We start from the raw sequence: 20,534 nt of genomic DNA on the forward strand, positions 1-20,534 counted from the left end.
TAATAAATTCGACAATATAAGACCCCCTAGCTTTGGAGCATGATGGTTACAATTGTCCAAATCTTTAGAGAGGTCAGACATAAAGAGGTTGAACAGGGTCGGCGCGAGGACGCACCCCTGTTTCAACCCTCTTGAGGTCGGAATTTCTTTGGATAAACAATTGCTTGACCCCAGTTTTATTTGGACCCAGGTGTCTGAATGCAGTAAAATCAATACGTTGAGCAGTTTGGAGTCCACCTCCCACTTTGAGAGTTTTGACCACAGTTTCCCTCTGTCGATGCTGTCAAAAGCGGCTGAGAAGTCGATATAGCACGCGTATAATGGTTTGTTACATTTAATGGCAGCGTCTATCAGCAGGGAAAGGGCTAGAATGTTAGTCGAGGTCCCTAGATTTTTTTTAAATCCAGTCTGGTTGGTGGGAATTAATTTTTTGTTTGATGCCCAGGAGGTTAGTTCTTCCAAGAGTAGCCCAGAAAAATGTTTAGCATCTATATCTATAAGAGCTATGAGTCTGTAGTTCTTAGGCTCGTTCTCATTGCCTTTTTTATAGATTGGAGCTATTATTGAACCCCTCCAGGAAGACGGGAGTTGTTCAGCCTTCCAGATATCGATGAAGATCGGGAGCACTTGTTCAGCCCAATAAGTTGGATCTTGTTTATAGATAATAGGAGGGATGCCATTTGGGCCTGGGGCTCCCTCCTTCCGTCCTTTCGCAATTCGTCCCTTCAACTGCTCAATCGTACCTGGGAAGTTGGTGTCCACAGCTGAAGGCTTTAGAGTCGTCGCGATCTGCTTGCAGAATTCAGGATTTCGATGGCCCGTGGTTGGCATTTCATCGTTAAAGTGTTTGGACAAGTAGTTTACCCAGCTTACCTCTGTGATATGGGAGTTCACTCCGGGGGCATTCGGATTATCTATTTTATTAACAGTGTTCCAAAATCTTGAACTGTTGTTGTTTTTTAAATCGTAAAGTAGTTTTGCACAAGTTTTTTTCGCGGCTTCTTGTTTAATTCGCCACAGGATTTTATTCTTTTTGCATTTTAGTGATCTCAGTTTGGAGACTAAGCCGTTGTCACTTCCATCTTTCCTCAGCCCACGAAGCGTGCTGTTGATGGCTGTTTTTATTGCTCTTAAGTTAGGAGTTAAGGAGGATTGGGGGTAATTTTTTGGCTTGCTGGACGAGCAGTGCAATGTTATTTTTTGGCATGACCGTGGGTCACTTTCTTTAACGAAATTGGGCTTGGTGTTCATTGTACCAAAATATTTCAAGAAGGAATCCCAGGCCAGTATTTTGTTATCGTTCTGCTCGATAGTGCTTTCCCAGCTCGTCTTTGCTTCTTGCACTAATCGATCCGGGTCGCTGGTATTGCACTTAATTCTATTGCATTTTGCAGAGGACAGTAGCTTTGGGCCATTTGCTGGAAGTGTTATTGGTGTCCCTTGGGCTCTTAGTGTTAGTTCTTGCGGAAGATGGTCACTGCAGTCAGATATTCCGATTTTAAAGTTTTGTACTAATACGAACAGTTCAGGCATTAGTAAAACTAAAAGTAGATTCCCCCCGAGTAGGTTCCCGCGCTGTCCCTGTGTTGTTGTACGCAGATGATGCGGTGCTTTTAGCCTGCACTCCTAATGGACTCCAGCGTCTGATAGACGGGTTTGTCAGTTTTATGGATACTTTAGATTTGTCGGCAAACCTGGCGAAGTCCTATGTTATGTTGACAGGATCCAAACCCTGCAAGAAGTTCACCTATAGAATAGGCACGCACAAATTAGGGCAAGTACAGACATTCCCTTACCTGGGCTTATTATTTGGTGGGCTTTTAAACTTAACATTTTTAATTGAAAAGCGGTGTTCCAAATTAGTGGTCTCGACTGGGGCAATAATAAACTATGGTCGCAGGCTGGGTCGGTGGTCGCCTGAACAAGTCATGAACTGGTACAGCTCAATTTGCTGCTCAAAGGTGGTATACGGGTCCAAAGTCAGGGGTTTTGTAAGCACCCAACAGTTACAGGTAGAGGAGAACAAATACCTGAGAAAGGTGCTCAAAACCCCACAAAGTACACCCGCATACATTATCCACGAAGAATTAGGAAGAGTATACATTGAGGACCTGATAAAGGTCAGAGCGCTTATGGCCTGGCTTAAGATATGGACGAACCCTGAGGCTGAACTGAGCATTCAAATTATTAGAGACTGTATAGAAAGGGATAAAGGAATGTGTATTCCCTGGCTAAAATACGTGAACTCCACACATGAGGGAATTGGTTGTAAGGATCTTTTCACCAATCCTACGGATATTATCCCCCAAGATAAACTTAAAGTTAAAAGAGTTTTATTGGACCTGGTAGCCATACGTAGAGTGGCTGAAGAAGGAAGTAAAACCTCAGTCTGTGCCTATAGAATGGTGAAAACAGCGGAAGGAATGGAACCCTATCTTGCTTAGAGCAACCTTGATAAAATTCATAATACAGAGCAGAGTGTAAGGATCACTTTTACATCACTTACTGGCTGATCCCCCAGGTTTTACTTTAACTGTTGAGCAGAAGGGTTCCTGAGGCTGCGACAATAGGTCTCCGCAGGATACCCTTCATTTTGTATTATTATGCCCATTTTTTGTTTTACCAAGGCACAGTTTTTTAGTAGGAATTTTAATAATGGGAAAGTTTAAACATGCTAAGGTCGCCTTATTATTCCTGCAAAGGGCTAATGATCCTTTCACTCTGCTCTGTATTATGAATTTTATCAAGGTTGCTCTAAGGTTAAGGAATTCAAGAGGGCGGTGTTGAATGAATTTTCGGTTAATTGTCTCCATCCATTGTGTTATGAATAGTATTTTATTGATTTTAACTGTATAATATGAACTTGTATGGTATTTTTTAAATACCGAATAAAGATCTATTGATTGATTGACTGTACCTGCATCTGTTGAACCTAGGACCCCAAAGTGACTCATAGGGCTAATTGGCTGGACTCCTGACTATAGCTTCAGGGACAGAAGGCATCAACAACTTAGAATAAAGCCCTTGAACTCTGACATCTGTTAGTCCTGTCCTACCAAGTGGTACTACCTGTGTACTAGACCCTTGGAAGTGGCCCTGAATGTGCTCTGCCTGCCCACCTGTGGATCCAGCAGAACCGATGCATTGCCTTTGTTGCGCGCTACAACCTTGAGCAGAACTGGTGCATACTCTGCTGCAAGGGTTCTCCCAGTGTAAGGAATCTGCCTTGACCTCACAGCCCGCATCAGAGCTGCTACTGTGTGAAGCTTCACAAAGCAGGCCTTCGCACCACAAATCTCTCATCGATGGCAGCATCAAAGACTAAGCAGGCTCTTGCATACTAGCCTCACAGCTCCTCGGAACAAACACATTGCCTCAACTGCACAAAGTCTCCTTGCTGCTAGACTTTACATTACAAACCCTCACTGACTGGATCCTCGACAATGATGCAGGACCTCACATCACATCTCCATAGCTTCTTGGAACCAACGCATCACCTCGGCTAAGTGGCACTTTCTTGATGAAGGACCTTACAGTGCTCCCAAACCAGGACTTAAGGTAAACTTGTTCAGGTGGCCTCACAGGGTCCTTTTAGCCACCCTGCGCTCCATCGCAGTTGGCCTAAACTTGTGACTTTGTGCTGGTCTGGTGGGACCAGATGTCCACCATTGGCACTTTGTGCTTTTTGGTGCTATTACACTTACATCTTAAAAATTGAATATCTCTGGTTCTACTGATTGGATTTCTATTGTTTTGGTCTTGACTAATTTATTATTGTTTGAAGTGCTGCATAAATACTTTACACACTACCTCTAAGTTAAGCCTAAGTGCTGTGCCAGCTTCCACAGGGTTGAACACAGGTTAATTTGGGATTTGCTTCTGTCTCACTGGGACTAAGATTGTAGTTCCTGCTTGAATAGGGGTTCACCCCGTCAATCAGTAATCCCATTTCTTACATTGACTATATTCAGAGTGTCATGGTATGCCAGGTTCTAGTTAGGGGTAGGCAAAATATTCCGCTCCGTAATACGGAGTTCCAGACAAATTCTGACAACCACCGCGTGGCAGAGTTTTTTCTCATGCCCCGCCAGCTAACGGTAAGATAATATGTGTGAGCGAGATTTGGCATCCCCCAGAACAAATTTCGGTCATTGACCTACTATTTTCTAACATCGAATAAACTCTAATTCATGAGATAAAACCATTATTATGGACAGACCACTCGCTTATATCATTCTCACTGGGTCTACCGGCTAAACAAAAAAAAAAAACTGCAACCCCCAGCAGTCAACCAATAGAGCCTGGAGACTAGTCACTAATACATTGTTACAATCACACTTTTATTGCCATAACACCCAGAACCTGAGCAATCTCCCTGTTGGCACGGCAGCAGATATCTTGGAAATGGAAATCAGAGCGACATTAGACCAACTCGCACCTATGCGAAAATCAAAGCAATCGCAAAGATACACCACTGAGAAATGGTACACACCACAACTCAAGGTACTTAAAAGGAAATGTCAAAATATAGAACACCAATGGAGACTGTCCAAACAGGAAACAGACAGATCACTGTACAAATCCGAACTTAAATCCTACAATAATGCTTTAAGAAATGCAAAAAAGACTTACTTTGCACAACGAGTTAACGAAAACTGTAATTCAGTAAAGGAGCTCTACAAAATAGTCAAAGAACTTAGCAAACCAGCTAGTATGTCTCAAACTTTACCCCCTTCAATAGAAGCTTGCAAAAAAATCAGCAACTTCTTTTCGGAGAAAATAAGTAAAATTTACTCCACCTTCAGCCCGATCACAAAAACTGACACAACTAATCTGAATTTCTGTACCCCACACCCAGAAGCCCCCTCAGAGATGAGCAATTTCTCTCTTCTAACCGAGACCGAGGTCTTAAAAGCAATGAGTGAAGTAAAGTCTGGTTTCCCCCTAGACCCTTGCCCTCATTTCATTTTCACTCAGTTTGCCCCAATCCTTTGCCCCTATGTCACTCAGCTCCTCAATAACTCACTTGAAGCTGCTGCCTTTCCAGACATCTGGAAACAGGCTGTAGTAATCCCTTTATTGAAAAAAGCTGGAACAGATGTGCTCAACCCTGAAAATTCGCGGCCAATCTCTCAATTACCATACCTCTCCAAAGTGCTGGAGAGGTTAGTAAATAGACAACTATCAAATTACCTAGAAACTAACGATTTTTTCGACCCCTCACAGACAGGTTTCAGGGCTACCAACAGCACAGAGGCAACGCTACTGGCAGTACTGGACAACATCAGAGCGCGCACTGACCAGGGAGGAGCTGTAGCCCTGATACTGTTAGACCTGTTGACAGCGTTCGACACGGTCTCACACAACAAAATGCAGGATACCCTCTAATAAAAGGGAATCCATTCCAAAGCTTTGGAATGGCTCAGTTTTTAAGTAATCAAACACAAACAGTTCAACTAGGCCATTTCCAATCCAAACCTAGCGCCACCAGCTGTGGTTCCCAGCACAAAATGGGGAATTGGCATCTGCTCCGATGCGGATGACACACAACTGATGGTAGCCCTCGAGGAAAGAGCTGAAGTCACTAAAATAAAACTGCATAATTGCCTCTCAGAGATGGCACAATGGATGTCCGAGCACTATCTGAAATTAAATGCCGGGAAATCAGAAATCCTGCTTTTTGGAGGTGCCAACTTAATTTGGGATGCCACATGGTGGCCGCAAACCCTTGGTACTGCCCCAACCCCCAAGCAATGAGCAAGAAACCTGGACATCATTATCGATAATACCCTCTCCATGAAGGACCATGTGCGGGCCCTCTGTGGAAAGGGCTTTGTGACCCTGAAACTGCTAACTAGACTCTTCCCATATATCCGGCTGGATTGCAGAAGAAGAGTCACGCAGGCCCTGCTCATAAGCCAGCTTGACTATGGAAATGCCCTATTCTTGGGCATGAACAAGCTCCTCTTCACACGGCTACAGGTGCTGCAAAACGCTGCAGCCAGGCTAGTGTGCAACAAAAGTAGATTAAGCTCAGCATCAATGTGCATGAAAAACCTGCATTGGCTACCTATGCGACAGAGAGCAGTATTCAAACTGCTCAGTCATGCACATAAAGTACTGCATCAAAACAGCCCCAGAATAGTGCAGGGAAAAATCAAGTTCTATGTTCCAACAAGGAGCCTTCGATCACTCCATCAAGCATTAGCCAGAACTAAGCGCATCAAGAAAGTGAGGACAGGAGGGCTCTCCTTTTCATATCTGGCGGCTAGGAAATCACGTCACAAACAACTACCTAACATTCCGAAAACTAAAAAGTCATCTGTTTCCCAAAGACTAACATCCATCTATCCATCTGTTTCCAAATCCACCAGCAACCTGGCTTTTCTCGCCATTAGCGCCTTCCGAAAACTAAAAAGTCATCTGTTTCCCAAAGACTAACATCCATCTATCCATCTGTTTCCAAATCCACCAGCAACCTGGCTTTTCTCGCCATTAGCGCCTTGATATCCTTAGGGATGAATACCGCGATTTACAAATAAATAAATATATATATATATATATATATGGTGAGATTTCTCCACCATGTGGGGTCGCAGGAGGTCACAACCATTCAAGGTCAGAAAGCTGCCATTTGAGTAGAACATTTATTGAGCAGCTGGAAAATCTACTCAAGAAGCTGCGCCCTCTGGTCCACCTCATGGTGCTATTCACCCTGATTTTTCAGCACAGAATGAGTTCCTGGCACTAAATCACAGTGCAAGCAGCGTGAAGTGCCTATATGCACCCATTCTCTGAATTCTGCAGAAATGTATGTACGTTTTTTGTAACTCTGCAAAATGTAATGTAGTGAAACTCCGCAAGCTCCACCAAGGCCTAGTTCTAGTACCTTTACTAAAGTAGGTACATTAAGGACTGTGTAAACTAGCACTGCAAGATGTGTGGCTTTGATTGAGAAATATTTACTCTGCCACTGCTCTATTGTGTCACGTTTGCTCATTAACTTGAGAAAGATCAAACAAAATGTCAATCAAAATGTCAAATGTGGTCACCACTGTACCCAATAAATATAGTCTGTTTCATCCTATTGTAGTACAACTGAGGGTCATTGTTTCTGCTCACAGGACATTTCATGCAAAGCTAACTGGATAGGGAGCAGTGCTTTGTTAGACCATTTATACCTGAGTCCTCTTATTTCCCATAATCATCCAGTTCTGTGAGAACCTCTGTACTACAAGCTCTAGGCATATTGGGGCATATTACCAAGGGCCTTATCGCCGCTGTAGCGGGAATTTTTCCCGCTAAAGCGGCGATATTTTTATCGCCCTATTACCTAGCTGTCGATAACACCAGTTAGCGACAGCTATCAGGAGATAGAGATCATCTTGGGGTCCACTTTGCATGTCAGCGATAATTATCGCTAATGACATGCAAAGTGGGCGTGCCAAGATGTTAGTGACTGGAAACAGTCGCTAACATCGCTATCTCCTATTACCTACTTTTGGAAATAATCGCGCTAAGCGCGATTATCTCCAAAAGCTAACGGCTGCCCAGAGCAGTTCTTAGCCATGTTATCCAATGGAAGGTGGATAACATGGCTAAGAGCATTGTCACGATAATGCATGAATATCGCTGATTTTTCAGCGATATTCATGCATTTCGCACGATTTTTACCGCTTTTGAGATAAACCTTGATAATATCAAGGTATCTCAGCAGTAAAAATCGTCGGAGCGCGGGGATATAATGATAGCGGCTAACCAAACTTAGCGATAATTATCGCTATTGCTTGGTAATATGCCCAATTGTTCTTCCAAGCATTTAGCTTCATCTTTTGTTGGAGCTACGCCCCTGTGATGACGGTCATTTCTGGTAGCAAGGAGTAGGTATATTCATTTATTTATTTATTCATTTATTTATTTGTATAGCTCAGCTAATACCCTTAGGCGTCTAGGCGCTTTGATAAACTTATTAGGTAGCTCAGGTAATAACTCTCCTTAAATCTCTAAAACATATTACCATTTTTTGAGTAACTTATCAGATTCTCTGTTCCGTCACTGTGTTTGCATTTTACAGGGCCTGTTTCCATCATATGTGAGAATAGTTTGATGTGTGCCCCTACGCTTGCCTGCCTGCCCTCTGATAATCAGTTGAAAATGATTTGTTACTGAGGACTTGAGTTATTTATGTATGCCATTATGATGGAAGCATAGCCTGAGTGGTCTCTTACAAAGAGGACCACTTTCAATATGCGTGCGTCATAGGCTGGTACCTAGTATTTCAAAGAATAATTGTTCCTCGATGGCTGCTGATTTATTTAGTCAACATGTGGGTTAGCGATATATAAGACATACAAAAAAAGTCAGGTTGAAGTTGTTTGAAAAATGCACGAACGAATAGAAAACATTTTTCCAGAAATTATTGTGCAAACCTTTTGCAAAAATATGAATCTTCTCTTCACGTTGAACAAATTAGACTTCGTGAGTAAAATTTCTATTGCATTGCTGTGTAACTGCTCCTTGGAGAAGAATACAATATAATCTTTATTTGATAGTTAATTAAAACCTTTCAAAATAGATAAAACAATACTGATCCATTCATTAGCCTAGCGATAAAAACAGAGTTACACATTATTACATAAAAAGGTATTAAAATATAATGCATCGTGAGGCACAACAATGCATGAACGCCATAAGACTCGACAGAATTAAAGTAGCCCCACGGCTGGGGATTCTTACCTCATAGGTACCCCTTGTACCCATTTCAAAGTGCATGCGCACTAAAGCGTTCATGAACTTTATGTCCACAGGCACAGGTACAGCCAACTGCCACTTGCACTTGCAATTGTGAGGCTCTGTCTGCACTTTTTCCAGGTGGTGAAGACAAAAATCTAGCTGCCTGTGATCTAATAAAATGGTATTTGTCACAACTGGTCATTCCCACAAAACTCTAGAAATTGTGTTGTTGGAGTTGGACCTTTCGGCATTGTCATCCCCAAATTTGTTACCATCCTCCTCCATTGTTTGCTTTTCTCATTTTCATTACAGGTGGCCTTAGGACTCTGTGCCCTTTACTACTGCTAACCACTGCTAAAGCGTTGGTGCCCTCTTGTCGTATAGTTTCTAATATATAGGATCTGCACATAAACTAAGGGATTGGTGTCCAGACTGATTCCAGACACCCCCAAAAGATATGTTAGCCTTTTGACCAGCTATCTCACAGTGCCACCATAAGCCCCCTATCCTTACCAAGGAGCAAATAGTTTCTGGCAACTATTGAACATGACATGATTTACTGAGACAGGTGAATGAATCTAGGATTCACACTACCATTGTAGAGACCCTATGTCAGAAATGGCACGCACCTCACAAATGGCTGCACCCAAGGGCCACTGGTAAAAGGATAATTCCAGTTGTGGTTGGAATTCTATGTCCCTTAATCAGATGTAATAAAAGGAATAATTTCCAAGACTTATGTAGAGTAGTTCTTAGTAGGCAAGATTTGTCAATTAACGGCTTCTTTCCAACAGTGATCTCACACGAAAAACAATAACTGACATGTGTTTTGCCTGATGGCCGATGGGTGGAGGGCTTTCTGGATGTGACGAATCCGAATTGCAGTCCTATAGCTTCCTTTTGGAGATAATGACAACATGGTCTTTGCGGTCCCAGCTTCCAGATCCACCCGGGGCTATAATGATGTCATGACAGCAATAAATTTGAAAATGAAGTCTATGATGATGCACGGCATCGGGAAGGTGAATCTTTGGTGCTGAGGTCGAGGTCAGCTTCCTGGCTGCCACGGGGAGGCGAGGAGTTGTCTGCGACGAGGTGACATGTCGAATCCAAGACAGGGGAAGTCAGTTGCGTTTGCGGTGAGGCGTGGGTTCCAGTGAGGCGGTGCGAAGTTGGCAAGTTCGTGGAGATAATCTAGGTGGTTATCAGCGCCACGATAACTGGATACAGGTACTGGCAGTGATGGAGTCGGTGCGAGTGCTCGCATCAGGAAGGCCAATAACTGCAGACGTCAATGGATGTCGGAGCTGTGGTGCAGGTAGGGCATTGTGTCGTGCACTTCATGAGCCGTGCCCACGGCCTCGGTGCTGGTCGCGGCATCACGGCAGCATCACTGACGGCATCAGAGATTGCTTTTATTGCTTCCCTTAGGTTTCTTCCAGCTCCCATCAGAACAACCTCAAGAGACCCAAAACAGGAACAGGCACCGCCTGGCTGGTCAGAACTCTCAGCAGTAGAGTTCAGGAGAGCTGGGTGAAGTCTTTGTGTCATTGAGACTTCAGAACATGAGATCAGCATCACACAAGCCCGGGGAGATTCTTGTTCAAGCAGGTTTCTCAGCAAAGTTCCAGTCTTTGTCCTTTCCTTGACAGAAGCAGCAACTGCAAGCCAAACCCACACAGCACACAGCAAAGGGACAGTGCTCCTCCTCACAGCTTTCCAGCTCTTCTCGATGGCAAAGGTTCCTCTTGAGTCCAGAAGTGATCTGACGTTCTGGGTATTAAGGTCCACTACTTATACCCCATGTTGCCTTTGTACCAGGGTCTCTGAGCCCAGTCCAAACCAGTTCTGTCCTCACTGGTGCAGTATCACCACAGGGGTGGAGACAGCATTGTGCAAGGGAGACAGTCCCTATTCAGGCGCAAGGAAAACTCAACCCACTACTATAAATGCAACAAGGTCTATTCAGCTCAGCTCTGAGGCATCTAGGCAGGGCCAGCCACACCTACCCCCCCCCACCAGTGGCTGTCTACAGTGTATGGACATCCTCTGCCCCGTTACTCCACATCCAGACAGGCAATCCACAGCCAGGCAGGGACCCACAGAATGGTTAAACAAGAATATGCCAACTTTCTAAAATCAACAACAATTTGGGGTTGGGCTCTTATCTGCAACCACCATGGGCGTTGATCTACAAGCAAGAAATCGAAAAAAGTAGGTGATAGTATTTCTTTTTGTTTTTTTACTTTTTGACAAGATCGTTCTACTTAATAAACATGACCTGTAAGTCAATTAAGGCATATTAACATGCTGACATTCGTTACTCAATATTTTGAGACAGAGAGTGATACCTAAAGACTTGCAAACCTACACAAACCTTTTTTCGCATCGCAAATTAAATCACATTAGTAAACATAAGAACACAAATCATGATCGAACAAATCAATATTCAACCAGTCCAAAGTTCTAAGCCAGAGCGGCTTTTCCTAACTGTCTTCGTGTCAATTAAGGGTTCCAAGGGCATCCAATATGGAAAAAGAAAAATACAATTTCTTACTTTCTAAAAGTGTTATTTTCTAGCACCAATTTAAAATCCATCTTGACTAAAAGATGTGTTATTGAATTCTGAGTTCAGATAGCCTTAAATGTATTTGTCTATTTTGTCCAAATGCAGGGCCGGACTGGGAACCGAAATCGGCCCTGGCAAAGTGCTCAGCCGGCCCCCCTCTCCCCTGGGGGTGCGACCGCACTCTTTGCTAGGGCCGGTTTTCGGCCGATTTTGTTACAGGGCCGTTTTTGCAGCTATGCTGCAAAAAATAGCCCTGTAACAAAAACGGCCCCCTGGGGTCCAAAACCGGCCCCCACCCATAAGGCCGACCGGGGGATTGCCCGGTGCCCACAACGGCCAGTCCGGGCCTGTCCAAATGGCAAGTTACACTTACAAGATGTATCTCCCATGCTATCTTTTGGGACAGATAGCCTTTCAATAGTGAAAAATGAAATTGACAGTATTTCAATATCAGGACATGTCACATACATCAGTACATGTCCTACCTTTCACTCCATCCCACCCATGAGGGTACCGGGACTATGTGAGGGGTGTCTTATGTGTTACAAAAAGGGAAGGTTAGTGCCCGGCAAGTGGGAGTTCTTGCCAGTTTGACATAGCAGTTCAAATGCGCGCAGACTCTGCTGCGGCAGGTCTGAGTTACCGTTGCAGGGCTACTTATGTGGGTGACACAATCCGGCTGCTGACCCACTAGTAGCATATGATTTTTGTTTTGTAGGCCTGATCACACTCAGTGCACTTTACTAGGGTCTTACTAGTAAATCAAATATGCCAATCATGGATAACCTATTGTAATAAATTGCACAATTTGTACAGGCAGCACTTACACTTTGGCACTGTTTAGCAGTGGCAAAGCGCCCAAAGCATCTAAGCAAGGGGTGGGCAGAATTTGCGTAAATGCGTTACGCAAATCTCTGCGAAACGGTAAACAATCTCCGCAAACACGTAGAAATTCAGCGAACGCGCGGAATTGCTTGTTCGCGATACGTTTTTACTGTTCGCAATCGCTGTTTACGTGCTCTGGCGAAATATCTCGCGAACAGGCATTTGAGAACGCGAACAAGCAAACAATTTCGCGAAGTCGCGGAATGCAGAATTGTGGCCAATTTCGCGTTCTCCGCGGAACGTGAAATCACCCAAATTCCACAAATTCCGTGAGCGGAATGGAATTTACCACCCAGGCCTAATCTAAGCCAGCAAAAACTAAATCCAGCACAGCATCAAAAACACAGAGGGTAGAGGCAAAAAGTCAGGGAACGCCACGTCAAGGATGCCAAGTCTAACATTTATACTCCAGGATCTTTAAAATATGATGTTCTGATTTATGAAAAAAATACGATTAGCCTTTAAGTTAACAGATTTACAAACTGAATGACTTAAGTTCTATAGTGGTTCTCTCAAACCTCTGCAGTTACCTAAAGTCACACTAAATAACTGCGACAACAATACAGAGTGCACAGCATCTGAAATAGCTGTAGTGTTTCCAAAGTTTAAGCGCCCACTGTGTGACTATAAAAGCGGCTCCCTAGGGTTAAAGCCCTAAAACGTGTGTACCTATACTTAGTAAAGGAGGAAAAATGTGAAAACAAATTGAACTATGTAGAGTGGATATCTTACTAGAATGGGATGTTTGTTCCTCTAGGTCAGGGTTCTTCTAAGTCGATCCTTAAAGGCTGGATCCAAGCCAGATTTTTAATATAACTACACTTATCTAAATGGGGATATTCTACAAACCTGGCTTGGATCCGGCCCTCCAAGACCGACTTTGGAGAACCCTGAACTAGGTTAACTGGAGCCACTTTCTGACAAGAATTTATAGCAGTATGAATCTCACTTGCCCACTTGGATAGATGCCTGGGCTGACAGGAAATCTGCCTAACACCCTGGGTAGGCTCAGATACAGGGTAGGAAAAACGACATATATGGAAAATGGATATGGCAGACATTAAAAAAGTGGACATACCTATAAGCATTTGACTCATTGTTTTCCGGTCATACTCACAGTGATCATTGCATTCATAATTAAATGCACCAGATAAGTGCCATTTGTGTGTTAGTCACGGGGTACAGATTCTACATCGTTATGTCCTCTGTATTTTTATAGGTCTGAAAAATACTCTGTAATACTGGGTCTAAATGTTATTCCCCATTCCATTTTCAGTTACTTGTATTGCCCACTATTTGATGCAAAGATAAAATGCAGATTTCCTCCACCGCCACCCCAGCCCAGCATCTCCATACAAAATAAAAAGCAATCCATAAATAATCATTTTGAAGGGAATTACGTTGTCCTAAAAATCATGCATGATAGTTTGTTATATTATTTGCTTCGTTGGAAGGTAAAATATACAAAGTGTCAGTTATGCAAATATCCATCATTGTTCTTGACAGTGGCATGCTCTCTTTTTGAACACCCAGATGCAAATAAAAGGCAAATGATTTTCACAATTGATTGCAAATTTTATATCACATTCATATATTTGTTGGGGAATTGTTGACAGCGAAATATGCTCATGCTCTCTGTATTTCCCTTTTCTTCCTAGAACTAGATGAATCTATCGTGTATGTCCTTGGAGCAGTGATCTACAAAAGTTTAGGAATGCTTCTACCCACTTTAAGGTAAGGGGTCATATTAATTTTCCTGTTCTGCGCTTCATAAATTCACTTGAATTTGCATCGATGCCCTTCATGAAATTTAATATCATTCTATTTTTACACCCCACATGTCAACTTCATTCAGAAGCGAAATACAATACAATATGGGCCTTCATCATTCACCATTTAAAACACACTTCTAGAGACAATCTTGTTTTGTACTGGTTTTTAGAATTATATATTCATTAATGTATATATTGATTAAATGTTTTATTTTCTGTCACCCCTTCCATCTAAAACACAGAGGAAGGGGCTCTATAATTGTTTCAGTCTTATTTTCCTACAGGGCCCTGATTATCAGTGTAGGTGGTATTTAGCGCACCTGTTCGTAATGATATATTGAGCTACGTTGTTTATCATGTTCGATAAACAGCAACTATTGTGAGTTTATGGAGAATAGCATTTAGATTTTGGTGTTTAACGCACCAAAATCCACAAGGTAGTGTAAATACCGAATGTTTTTCCCCTGTTAAATTTCAGCAAGTTTGACCTGCCGAATTTTCACGAGCTTTTAGTTTTCTAATGCGCCCAATAATTATTGAATACCCAAAATACCTTTTAACTGGTAATTCCAAACTGGCCACATCATAAACAGGCCCTAAGTGAGCCTCAAACATTGAAGAATTCTTCTGCAGCTGGACAACAGTCCATGGCCTTCTGAGCCTTGGAGCAGAGTGTAACATTATAGAGGACAAAACATCTGATGATTATAAAAGCTGAATGTGGTATAAAGTTTGGTTGTATATTTGGGTAACCATTAACACTGCCGGTCTCACGGTAGCAAGTATGGTCCAAATATAAGCAATGCATATCTGCTTACACCCTTCCTGTGTACTCTATCATAAAGTGGATAGATTTTCACAGAATGCCCTTCAGATTTGGTTCAGGGACTAATAACAACAAAGCAATACTACGGGCATATTATTGCATGGTTTATCTTTACTGTGAGGAATAGAAGAGTAAAAACATACAAAATCAATAAATTCCACGTGCCATAATGAATAGAATATTGGGTAGTCTGCCAGCCACAGTCTCTTGTGATCTTGAACTTTTTAGGTGATAAGACGTACCTTTAATCACAATATTGGTAACATGTTAAAAAACAACAAGTCAGAACCAACGTAATCATACACTGAACAGTGAAGCTGAAAAGTAACCAGGCACAATTCCATTAGACAGATGCCAAAGATTCCCCCAATGACAGAACAGCAAACCTAAGGCTGAGGAAACAAACGCTAAGCAAGCTGAATCCTAATAAGGTACGTAATCAGGAAAATCGCTTTTCAATGTAAAATCAGCCATCCTCCTTATAGTATCACCACAAGAGGCTTAAGGAGGTGCCAGATTGCAACAAATGGACTCCAAATGTGTCATTGATGCTAATGGGAAGGGCATCATGCACACAACAAACCACAACATTTTTATCCTTAACAGAACAATTTCCTTACCGCTTAATAAGGTTAAGCATGACACTATTGATTTTGCAAATGGCCCTATTTTCAGACAAATGTGAATAGTGAAAAACTTAAACTTCATAAAGCAGCAGAGTTTTTCATAGACCTTTGTAAAGATTTCAAAAATATCTGACCCCTTCATAGAGATTTCAATTCATAAAGCTTGGATTTGAAAGGTGGATTTATGCTCCTATAGGACTACAATGTTTGAAATATTTTTTTAACATTCATAGCATTCTTCAGGAATCCCAGGACGCCTTAAAATCTAAAATAATCATAAATTCTTAAGAGCACTTGTGCGCCTTCAATTTATACTGAGGAGAAATTATGTGTGCATAAATTGGATGCAAATGAACACAGTAGATTACAAAATACCAGAATAAAGGCTTGGGAATGAATATGTTTCTGCTTGAATCAATCAGTCAATCAATATACTATGTGTGTCAGCTAAAAGCAATAAAGAAATAAATCCGTCCCATTAAAATTATCCCAGCAGTTTAATAATTGGTTACTAAAATTGAATCACCAACCAATTTTAAATAAATAAAAACTAAGCAAATTCTTATATTAAATTCCAAGACGACATGACATAGGAAGCAACAGGGAGAGATAGACTCTCTGCATCACTCATTAAGCGCAAAGTCAGGGCCTTGCAACATGATCAAATATTATTGTTCCAAAACAGGGGATGAAGGAGTTGCTTTCTTATTTAGACAGAGTTTTAGTGCAAAGCAGCAGGAAAAGTATAATTGTCTTTCGGTCACCTGACTCGCTATTGCAGTGTTCTGGGCAATTGTTGGTGGAACATTTTTTGTTTTTACATATGATAAAACAGGTCGAGTTCCTAATCTGAATTAAAGTAGAGACTTCTCTACATCTCTTGTTCTAGGATTCATAAATCCTCGAGGACATGATTTCCAAGTACTATCGCATTAGACCAGTAGTTTTATAGCCTAATTCTAATATATTTTCCTAGTATCATCTTTAGATTATTTAGATTCTATATATTTTTTTTATTTGACTTGGGGCCAGATGTAGAACCGTGTTTTGTGGTTGAAAATGGGAAATCGGCCCGTTTGCGACTGCAAAATTGGTCTGGCCCATGTACAACGACTTGCTATTAGGAAGAGGTGTGCCAAGAGTGTCACTTCCTAACAGCAAGTCTAAATGGTAAGTACCATTGTTTTGCAACTGCATGTACGGTCGCAAAACACTTGCAGTTTACTGCCAAGTAGGTTGTAGGCCACTCGGAAACGGGAAGGGGTCCCGAGGGGACCCCTTCCTCTTTGTGAATGGATGCAACAATATTTTTGAAGAGCAGGCAGTGGACTCAGGGACCCCTGCCTGCCCTTAAACTATGAAACGGAAACGTTTGATTTTTCTTTTTAAATGCATCCCATTATGCTTTAAAGAAAACGGGCTGCATTTTATTTTTTTTAAAACTGCTCTGGTAAAAAAGCAGTCACAGACATGGTGGTCTGCTGACCCCCGCAGGCCACCATCCCTGGGAGTGCTAGCGATTCCTAATGGGGTTGCAAATAGCACCTGCCTCATTAATATTATTGGGGCAGGCAATTTGCGACCCCTTTAGGAATCACTAACAGTGTCTGAGACACTGTTGTAAATTGCAATGTGCATCTCGCAAAATGTAAGTGTTGTACATCTGGCCCTGTTGTGAATCTATCTAGGACCCTAATCATACTATCCCCGATTCATGCCCTTATAGGGTTATAACAAAACATATCCTCATAAAGGCATAGGAATCATGTCCATATCTAGTCATAGCCCATGCAGTCCAAATACGGCAAGGCTACTCCCATAGACTCCTAGAAAGTACAACGCGTTCTTGAAACAAACCAAGCCTCCAGCAGCCCGGGAAATCCCCCTGATTTTGTTTTGATTTGCACAAGAACTCCTGGAGTCCAGAAATAACTGTTAGTTCTTAGTGACGTCTTGTATCCAACCTTACGTCAAACCCGGCACCTTTCAGGTATAAATATACCAACGTTGCCTTAAGCAAACACACGGTGGTTTGGAGCAGAGCGGCTATCTACTTGTCCGAGAGCCCAGCTGATGCGAGAGCCGAAGGAAGCCGACCCTCCCATTTGACGCACTGAGAGAGACGCTGTCTTTTCTCCTGCCGAGAAATCCAGCTCTGGTGTTTCCAGTCACCCTTGCGGGTTCCTGGGAGATCGAGTCCTGAGACACGAGATACAAGACCTCCTTCATTCTATTATCAAGGTACGGAGCTGACTAAACCCTTAAGAGAATTCTTGATTCAGATTCTTGGCAAAAAACCAACTTAACTTAAACTGCAACTTACTTACTCCTTCCCACGTATTAGGCTTAGGTCAGGTACACCGGGGTAGGCGTATCTTAGAAGCACCAGTTGAGTACGTTAGTCAATGTTTTTATGTATGTATATATTTTATCCATTTTAAAGTATCATATGGCTAAGAAACCATATCAATGCTTTTACAGTATTATTTCATAATACTCCTTTTACTGTACGCACTTTACTTCATGATAAGTATTGCAATTGTGGCAACTCATTTCTCTTGCATGAGAAAGAAGACTGCTCAATAAATAACACCTTTTATTGAAAACGCCCGTCTCTCTATTTCTCTGCACTCAGGTGAAACGAAGTATGCACGATTGACTGAGTGAAATAACTGTCTATTGTTTTCACACAACTCTAGAGATATACTCTTTATTCTGAGGGAGCAAAGCTGTCATGTTTATGCGGTTGTCAGAAACTAATCCCTTCTTGTCTAAATCAGGAAAGTTAACTCCTAATTGAACATTCGAGAAAGTTTCTAGTGACCTCTGAGCTAGCTGGCAAAACTAATTAAGTCTAATATAGTCAGTAGAGACCTATATGACCTCAGTCCTACGTCTACACTGCTGTTTATAATATTCCAATGCGCAGAGCCTATTGGGAATATATGAACTACACTACAGCCCTTGGACCTTTCTAGAATTCCATACAGCCAATGGCTTTCAAAGTCTGTTAAATACAGTGCAGCCATTCTGTTTTTGATTGATCTTTGTTTGCCTGAACATCAGGAAGTAATTTTAGATGAACTTGAAGCATGGTGTTTGTTCATAGTCTGGCCTAATAGATTAGCCACAGATCGTAGGAAATGGTTTTGTAACTTAGTATCTGTTTGTAGCCACACAGTTCAGGTCTGTTTTTTTTTAGCTACTGTTATTGACCAGATACATACAGAGTTTAAGAATATAGAAAATTAATTACTGGTACACATTCACCTAAAATATTCATCATAGATTTGAACATTTAGATAATATATTGTTTCAGATAGACATTCATTAGCAGTGTCGTTATGAATATAGATGAAATACATCATCTGAGAGTCCTCTTTACGGGTAAGATTCCCAGAAAAAACTAGAATCCTTATTCTTTTTATTTTCTTAGAATAAAATGCATTAGAAAATCTCTACAAAAGGTAAACTTGCCTAAAATGCACATACTATAATGTGTGTGCAAGCAATATTTTTCTGTTCATAAATAAAGTACAACATGCCGGATTTGGCTCTTCAGCTTACAATTCCCCAAAAAAACGAGAAAAATAAAATACATAGGAAAATCTCTACGTAGTGCGAACAGCCTGGATTACACATACTATGACGTTTGTGCAAACTATGTCATTCTGTTCATAGAGAAAGTTTATCAAGCCAGATTCCACTCTCTGGCTACCATGTAAACATTCATCAAAGTGCAAACATGCCTGAAATATTCAATCTTCTAGTTTCAAGACTGGCCTTTTTAAAAGATGGTATAGCAACATCTATGATATACAAGAAATATTTTATACAATAGCTAATAAAAAGTGACCATTAGTAAAAGTGCAACCGTGCCTTGATAATTTACCTACTATCTCTTCATACCTGATGATACACACAATATATCACAGTACTTTTTGCAGAATCTTATGCTGGAGCGTTCTCTATTACCTCCATAAACGGCCATGAAGCAACAAATCTTTTAATACCCCCAACTCTTTTTGCAAACGTCTCTTTAAACCTCTTTGTTAGAATCATTTAATAATGCCTTAAGAGGCAATAGCAATACATTTTTCACCCCCTTTAGCCAATGGCATATTCTGCCACTGCCTCAGAAAACCAAAGAGTGCCACACTTGCCTCTGGTTCTATCCTAATCTGCACTCCTGGGCTTAGAGCAGCAAATAACTTTTCGTAAAATTGTACAATTATTGGGCAGGATAAAAAAACGTGTGGAGCCGGTCACCCACCACTGCTGCTGGCAGCAAAAACTACTAGGATCTGCCATTTCTTGATAAATTCTATGGAGGGCCTTAGGAGTGTAGTATGCCATCCAGAGTGACCAAACGGCATTCCTCAAATTTGCGCTCTTAAGGCATTATTACCTAATTACAAAATCAATTGCCACTCGACTTCAGAAAAGTGCATTGTGTTACCAGAGTGATCTTATCTAAAAAACGTTTAACCAAGTGGTACTCTCCTTGATTCCGCAGTAATCTGTACAAATTACCCACCCACATTAGCTTTGTCCTAAACAAAGTGGCCATTACTGGGGAGGAGACTGCCCATGACTGAAAATAATATTTTTTCAATAGGTGCCGTATCTACTGGAACCCAAAGTAAAACAGTTTACATCGATCACCGCACCTTTTTTGAAGATCTTGCAAAGTAGCACATTTCCCCCTCACCAAGAAATGTCCCAGTTCTTTAAACTCATTTGCGCGCCAAAATCTTACAAGCGTAGTGAGCGAGCCCAAACTACTTAAGGGGGATTCTGGAGGTTCTCCCCCGGAACAAAATCTTGAAATAAAAGTCGGCAAATGGTGCATTTTCAAGTAAATTTGAAACCATGAGGTTGAACACAGGCCCCTGCAGTGGATGTCTTTGTCCACTGAGCCACCAGACCCGGCATACACACATCTTTCTCTCTCTCTCTCTCTCTCTCTCTCTCTCTCTCTCTCTCTCTCTCTCTCTCTCTCTCTCTCTCTCTCTCTCTCTCTCTCTCTCTCTCTCTATCTCTCTCTCCCTCCCTCTCTCTGTCTCCCTCTGTCTCACTCACTCTGTCTGTCTCTCTCTCTCTCTCCCTCTATCTAACTGTCT

General features: G+C 41.8%; 1 protein-coding gene across 2 annotated transcripts in view; it reads left to right on the forward strand.

Moving 5' to 3' along the window:
* The window catches only part of ADGRB3 (adhesion G protein-coupled receptor B3), a 1,104,008-nt gene that overhangs the window by 411,397 nt on the left and 672,077 nt on the right, over positions 1-20,534 (forward strand). For both annotated transcript variants that reach the window (XM_078648009.1, XM_078648010.1), the window contains exon 12: positions 13,846-13,921. In XM_078648009.1, the coding sequence (XP_078504135.1) occupies positions 13,846-13,921 (76 nt within the window). The remainder of the gene's footprint in view (positions 1-13,845; positions 13,922-20,534) is intronic.

The sequence above is a fragment of the Lissotriton helveticus genome, chromosome 6 (assembly GCF_964261635.1).
Source record: "Lissotriton helveticus chromosome 6, aLisHel1.1, whole genome shotgun sequence".
Classification (NCBI taxonomy): Eukaryota; Metazoa; Chordata; class Amphibia; order Caudata; family Salamandridae; genus Lissotriton; species Lissotriton helveticus.